The 7,553-nt window shown below is 37.1% G+C and overlaps 1 protein-coding gene across 1 annotated transcript in view; it reads right to left on the reverse strand.

Annotated features, from left to right (window-relative positions):
• Positions 1–2,362, reverse strand: part of LOC101295349 (probable UDP-N-acetylglucosamine--peptide N-acetylglucosaminyltransferase SPINDLY-like) — a 9,777-nt gene extending 7,415 nt beyond the window's left edge. Inside the window, exons 1-4 of the mRNA XM_004303480.1 lie at positions 1,038–2,362; positions 559–720; positions 293–468; positions 95–170 (exon numbers count right to left, since the gene is read on the reverse strand). Of these exons, the coding sequence (XP_004303528.1) occupies positions 95–170; positions 293–468; positions 559–720; positions 1,038–1,448 (825 nt within the window). The 5' untranslated portion in view covers positions 1,449–2,362. The remainder of the gene's footprint in view (positions 1–94; positions 171–292; positions 469–558; positions 721–1,037) is intronic.
• Between the last annotated feature and the right edge of the window lie 5,191 nt (positions 2,363–7,553).

The raw sequence follows: 7,553 nt of genomic DNA on the forward strand, positions 1-7,553 counted from the left end.
ACAAAACCAAAATTGACTTCTCCCGCATAACGCTAACATAAGTACTTAGAAACAATCAAGAAACCAATATGGCAGCAAAAACAATAAGAATCACCTTTGTTCCTAAATCTGTCAAGGCTATTGCCATATTATTCTTTGCAATCTCGAAGTTTGGCGAAACAGCTAGACATCTGAGACAGTAGTGCAACCAAACAAGTATACCATTAGCAATATATATCCAACACCAAAATTTTGAAAACTACCATATGCAAGCACCAACGTAGAACAACAAAATATTCAAACACCAGACTACCTCTCGTAACAAGCAATAGCAGACTCCAAGTCACCACGATTTTTGTAAATAACGCCCATGTTACAATATGCTTCAGCATACATGGGCCTCTCTAATGCAGCCTTCTCATAGCAAGTAAGTGCGGTGTCAAATTGCATCATTTCAGAGTAGACAACACCAAGGTTGTAATAAGCAGGCTGCATTGACAGAGTGAGGTACAATATAAATATGTTAAACAGAAAAGAAAGGCGATAAACGTCAGAAAGTTGGAAGAATAACAAAATTACAGCGTAGTGCGGATCTGTCTTCAGAGCTTCATAATACTTCTGCAATCCATCTTGAGTGTTGCCAGCAAGCTTTAAGCTAGTTCCAAGATCCGTTAATACAATGGCTAGGCATTCAGCAGCAGGTTTATATGAAGGGTCTGCTTTCAGAGCCTTTTGATACGACTGTTCCAAGCAAAATTGGTTGTTAAATTGTATGCCTTCCAACTTTAAGCATAGTTACCATACAACACAATCCACTTATAGATAACATACATATGATTATAGGTCAAAAACCATAGTTAAGTGTCACAGTAAAGTCATTTGGCCATAAAGCATGCTTATCTTTTTTTTCTTATGCACAGAGTCAGTAACTAGTAACTCACCTAAAAGGGTGTAGAATTCAAGGTAATAACAATCACTAAAACATTGGAGTACTTCACTCATCAAAGAAATATTCTTTACTTTTTTCTTTTCCACAAATGTAAGTAATAGGAGCATACCTCAGCAGCCTCCCTTAGGCGGCCCTCATCTTTGTACAAAATTCCACAATGTGTGAGGGCACATGCATTCTCTGGATCCAACTTAATGGCTTCCATAAAACTGTCAAAAGCAACCCTTCCCATATTCTTCATCTGCAGGCATATTCCTTTTCCAATATGAGCTTCTACGTTTCCGGCATCTTTCTCCAACACAGTCTCATAAAGACTAAGAGCATCAGAAAACTTGTTCCTTGAACGAAGAATGTTGGCATAAGAAATCGTCTCCTTCACTTCAAAACTCTTCCTTTCCGCAGTTGCACCGGCAAGAGAGCCACTGGTACTCGGAGAAGGCTCTGAACAGTTCAAGAATCCATTTTCTACAACTGGGTCCGCATCTTTCCCATTACACACATCTTTATCCGTCCAAGCCATTTGGGATTCAATAAAACCTCCCTATTTCATGAACCAAAATTCAACCTATAATCACATCCATCATAAAGATTCAAACTTTGACTGCAAATTTGAAACCTGACACTCTAAAGTATAATGAAAACGTAATAGCTTATCTCATATAAACCTGATAAACCCCAAAATATCAAAAAATCTATACAATGCAGGTTTGAAATTTCACACTATGAAAAATATAAAAATATAAATCCCAACATAAAGATTCAAACTTTAACCAAAAATATGTATAAAAAAAAAGCCCCAAATATTAAAAAATCTCTATAATGCTGGACTTCAATTACTCTCAAAACAAAACCACCCCACACTAATAACAATCCTAAACCCTAACACAGCGCGATCACTCATTAAGCAATTCCCATAAACCCTAAACGAAAACCCATAAGCTGATCGGTCTGGGAATTCATAAATTAACGATCTTGATTACAATTAGGCTTCAAGAACAAGAATAGGGAGTGAGAAAGTGAAACTCCAAGTCCCCAAAGTTGAGGAATTTCGAAAATAAAGATAGAGAAACTTACACCGGGATTCGAACAAGCTCCTTCTTCGCCGGAAGAAGGTGGGTCGGAGTCGGAGACCCAGAGTCCGAGCCCGGGTCGGAGTCGGAGTTTGAGGAAGATGAAAGAATGGAGGGGTTGGGTTCGTAATTGGGTTCTTGGAGAGTTGGCAAAGACCGCGCAAACTCAGGGACTCTCTCTCTCTAATTCGGAGTTGGAATTACGGTGAGGGTCGTTGTCGGTAGCCTAAGGACCACGTCGTCCACTCTAGACTTGGAAAGGGTATACTTGGTACTTGATCACTCTACCTCTAAAACTTGGAGGAGCAATGGGGTACGGTTTTAAACCTAAAAGACCCTCCAATGGCCAGACCCTCTTTTGGGGAAAGTCACAGTGCCCATGAGCAATGTTCTGTTGGAAATTCGTACAGTCGGTATTGTGAAAGTTGTGTGTTGAAGTGGTAATACATATGAGCGTGGGCGAGGATAGAAGACATAAAAGGAAAAATGAATGTCATTGATGGAGTTTTTCAAAATTAAAAAGTTTATCAGTCATATGACAACAATAATATGGTATTTTTCGAGAAAAATCTGCAAACTCGACTAACTGACATACTTGTATCAATTCAAAATGGTTTTGGCCAACCTTATTATCTTAAAAGTTTAGAAAACTGTATATGTATTGACTCTTTTATTATATTCATGATTTGTCTATTGATTTGTATGTCAACCCTATTTGTACAATTTTTTGTTTAAGAGGTACAATAACCTTAAGCTGAAATCGTTGTCCTTAATACCGGTTTGCAAAAGATATAAAACACCTACTATTCACTATTGTACTCGTGGTGATGTCATGTTAGATAATCAACAAACTTGGTGGTCCGATCGCCAATCACATCGCCAAAAATATATAATAGGGGGATTTAAACATTTATTGACAAAGTCTTTGAGAGTTTGGCTTGGGCGCTTCACAACATTTATAAGGAGAAGTAGATATAGGCACATTTCGATAACGATTTTGTCATAGCATTTTGAAATCTCGTAATGTTGTTATATTCTGAAATACCCCCTTCCTCCCTAATCATCAAGTGGTTGATCGAGATGCTACCTTATATCACCAATGCTACCTTATATCACCAATACCTTTATGTAAATCCCCTCTTCCTCTAAATAGTTAGACCATTCCATCATCATTAAATGGAAACCCCCTCCTAATACAATCAAACTTAAATTTCATGGTTATGTTCGTCCTTCTCATAAAACGGCATCAGGTTTCGTAGTTCAGGACTCTCTTGGTCATCCCATCATTGCAGTTACAAAACATCTTGGATCTATGATGTGCTCTCTTTTGAAGCTAAAGCTATTCGCAAGGTCTAGATCTGTTTTTCAACTCTCACATCCCAACCAGTCTTCATTGAAGGTGAGTCTAAAATCCTTTAAGAAGTGCTCGTTGGTAAGGTGAAATGTCTCTAGAGGATCAAATCCTTAGTTACCGATATTCTTCAATATTTTCGTAACTTTCAATATGCCTCCTTCAAGCATGTTTGGCGTGAAGAGAACTTCTGGCAGACTCCTTAACATATTTAGACCATAACATTCTTTCAACTTGCGTCTTGTAGACAAAACGGATGGTTTTTTGGGTCGGTGAAAGGTTGGGCGAGATTATCTGGCTCTAAGGGAGATGGTGGTTGCAAGGTGGTGGCTGCTGGGATAGGGTCGCATTTTGCATAGACAATCAGACTAGTTGATGGCTGAAAAAATAGGAAAGTCTTTCCTTTCCTTTGGCTTTTCCAAATGCAAAAAAGGAACAACTTTCCTTTCTTGTTGCCTACTTTCCGCGAAACAAACGAGACCTTACAGTAATGAGAGAGGCTATTTTCAAGTGACTTGTCATCCAAAGAAAATATTATGTAATCCCAACCCTTGGTATAGATGGTATTTCAAGCCAATTAAAATGCAATTATCCATATATACATCATTTCAATCGTATAAAGACAAAACTGAATAAATTTTCATTTCATATCTTCTTTTGAATTAATAAACGTAGGAGCTAAGTAGTAGGATACTAGGATGCTCGCAGTTGTTCTAAATGTGGTAATCGTGATATTCAAACTTCCTACTGTGAGACTATAATTGGGTCGCTGAAATAGTGACTTCTCTATGTCTCGAAGCGATTCAATTTGCAGTAGTGGCGATTATGTGTCACACTGTAGTTGTTTCCTCTTTTGGAGGGTTCGCACCTTGACTGGTTGATAGTTAGGCCGCTAATGTTGTATTTTGTTTAGTCTTTTGTTGTTTTGTCAACCTATTGTTCAATGTTGTTTGTAACATTGTGTTTGCTTAGTAAATTCTATTTCACCACTAAAAGACAAAGAAACTTTTGATGACCATTAATATTGGATGGATATACATTATTTCCATTTAGCTCTTGTCCATCTTCATTTCAACACCATGTGACTTATTTTTCTTTTCCCTTTTGTATGTGCATATAAACAGATTGTGCCAAATTGATTTTGTTATGCTTGTTGCCAACTAGATTAGTGGTTGTAAGTAGACAATTTGATGTAAGTGCCTTCTGGCAATTGATATATCAATGAAAAGATCTATTTGAAAGGAAAAAAAAATTGAGTTTGAAGAAACTAACATGTTTCAATATAAGATGCCCAAAGTTTTTTGAATCATTCATGCTGCCAATTAGCAGATAATTAGTTACAAAGTAAGGTGGTGTTCGATAACATATCCATGCTTGTATTTTCATTTTTGAAAATGTAAATGTGAGAAAAATAAGTTTGGTGAGACATTTCTAAAACGTCAAAAATAAATAAGGAAAATATTTTCAACATTTTCAAAGAAAAACTAAAAACATCAATTTGACGTGTTCACTATTTCATTCTTCTAGTTTATAAAATATATAAAAAATGTTTTTCGTAATAAACTACCGAATTCATTTCTAAAATTGAAAATACAATCTCATTATCTAATTTTTATATTCAAATTTTAATCTTAGAAATCGTTTTCAAAAATCTTCTTTCATTAAAGTGGGCTATGATGAGTATTTACAAAAAGTGGCTATGATGAGTTGTTTAACTAAATGAGAGAAGGCGCGATAAGATTAGAGAATCTTTGTGCACTACAATAAAGAATTCAATTAGCCACACCAAATTGCCACGGCGAAGATTTGTCGTCGCCATTGGTCTAAGTTTTGCGACGGCGCTGCGACGGCAAAGCAACCGTCGCTAAATTAAAATGATTTTGCGACGACAACTTCGCACCGTGGCAAAAATATGTGAACTTTGCTACGGCAATATGGTGCCGTGGCAAAAAAAAAATTGCGACGGCATATGATGCGGTGGCGAAAAAATGTGAACTTCTGGTTTAATCGTAACCATTGATCTCATCCTCACTTCATCTGGACCATTGGTCCCAAGTATAAAACTTAAAACCCTATTCTATTCTTCAGTTCTCTTTTCTAGCTCCTTGCCTCCTTCAGTCGAGAACCGAGAAAGACTATAGTCGAAACCAACCCTAGCCCGCCGCAGCCGAGTTTCCCCCACCGTCCTCCGCAGCCGAGTTATATGCCACCGTCCTGCGCAGCCGAGTTTCCGCCACCATCCGGCGACATCTCGACCTCCCACCATACTATTTGCACCCTCTCTCCGTCCTCTACCCTAACCCAGTTTTGGTCCTCTCTAGTTTGAATTGAATAAGGACAGTTCGTCGGACTTTGCTTTTCCGACGAGCTTCCTCGTCTCCGGTCACCTGCTATTCACCCTTGGTAATCCTTCTCTTCCTTTTCCTTTTCTATCGATTTCTTCATCTTTCTTCTGAAATCAAAGTCGATTTCCTAATTTTCCTTTGTAAATCTGGTCTAGCTTTCTATTGGTTTTTGTTTTGTTAATTTAGAGTGTTGAATATAATTTAAATGTGATTTCGGCTTGGTGTTAGGTTGGATGGGTTTCTAAATGTTGATGGTGGGTATGCAATTTGGTCTCCTTCGAGGTCGAATTCGCAGAAGAATGCGACCACTGACTAATCCTTCCTCTCGACATCCGTTGAGTTTACCAGGAGATCTACCAACCAATCCTTCCTCTCAACCTCCTGTCCACCTTTATAAAACTCTCTGGGTTCTTTCTGTGTCAGATTTCATTTTAGTTACTGTTCATTTGACTGGGTTTTCATTCACATCTCTATATATATTGTTAGTTTTAGGTTGGGTTTGAATACGTTAGGGTTCTAGTATGTTTTGCAGATCGAAAAAGGTAGGAGCTACAAGTTTAAGAGATTTAGGTTTCTTTCTATTGTGCCTTACTTCTGCCAATATATATCAGCATTCATAGTGGTTTACATAGTAATTGAAGTAGAATGAAGTTGTTCCTTGGACAGTTAGTGCAGAACATATGAAATATGGGAATGCTAATTTATCTTTTGGTGTCAGTTTTTGCTGAAACATGATATGAGTTTTCGTACCTCTTTCACCATATACTGGTTTCAGGTATAAATTGCTCTCCTTTCTACATGTTTTGAGTTTTTATTGTAATTTCTTTTTATGGTTTTTCGTTCATTCTTGGTTTAGTTTCATGTCTTATGCTTCATGGGTTACATATTTACATAGAGTTAGTTATAAATTTCCATCTTTCCTTCACTTTTGCTTGTTGAACCCCTCAAAAACCCTTTAGCTGATATAATTCCATCTTCTAAATTTCACACCATTAAAAACACTGTAAATATGCTCTTTGCTAAATTAAAGACGCACCTCCAACTCTTCTAAACCCCTCGAGAAACCCTCAAATGTTGTTCATAAATTTTGGTTACTCTAGTGTTAAATACAAATAAGAAAAACTTCTGGACAGTTTAGGCACTTTGGATAAGGGTTTCCATAAGTCTGAAATTGGGGTTACAACAAAGATTATGTGAACCTTATAATTGAACTGTCAGTAGGCTATAAGAGGTTAGTACAATGTGAAATTCCAGGTTAGCACTTTGCATGTTTTATTGTGGAAATAAATTTTTTGATTTTTTGTTTTAACTAATTGGTTTCAGTTGTTGAGTACAATCCGTATCAGATTAGGACAATGGAGGATTCAGTTCGGATTTGGAATTGAGCCAAACTTGTAGAGCTTATTAGATTGGTAAGGAGAAGGATTCAGATTCAGAGTCTGGTCTGTTTCGGTTGATGTTGTACTGGAATGTTGATTTTTGACAAAGGGACTGTTTGCTATGACCTTTAGGTGAAGCAACTTAAGAAGGATCTTTCTACTGAGCTTTCGACTAGGGTTGAATTTAAGGGAAGATAGTCTTTTCTTTCTGTTGTGTTGTGTTCTGTTTTTATCTTTGTTCATTACTCTTTACTTGAGGAACAACCTGCTTCCATGAGAGTGTCATAGCTTGTAATTGTTCTCCATTTTCTAATCAGCCTGTTATTGTTAGCTTTGTCAAGGAACAAGAAGGTAGTTGCATAACTGTTTTGCACTCTAAATTCTAATGTTGGAAGTTAATGTTCCTAAATGTTTACTCTAGATGTTGAACTTACATGTTTCTTTTGTTTCCCATATTTATTCATGATGAAAAATTTGGGC

The sequence above is a fragment of the Fragaria vesca genome, linkage group LG6 (genome assembly GCF_000184155.1).
Source record: "Fragaria vesca subsp. vesca linkage group LG6, FraVesHawaii_1.0, whole genome shotgun sequence".
NCBI lineage: Eukaryota > Viridiplantae > Streptophyta > Magnoliopsida > Rosales > Rosaceae > Fragaria > Fragaria vesca.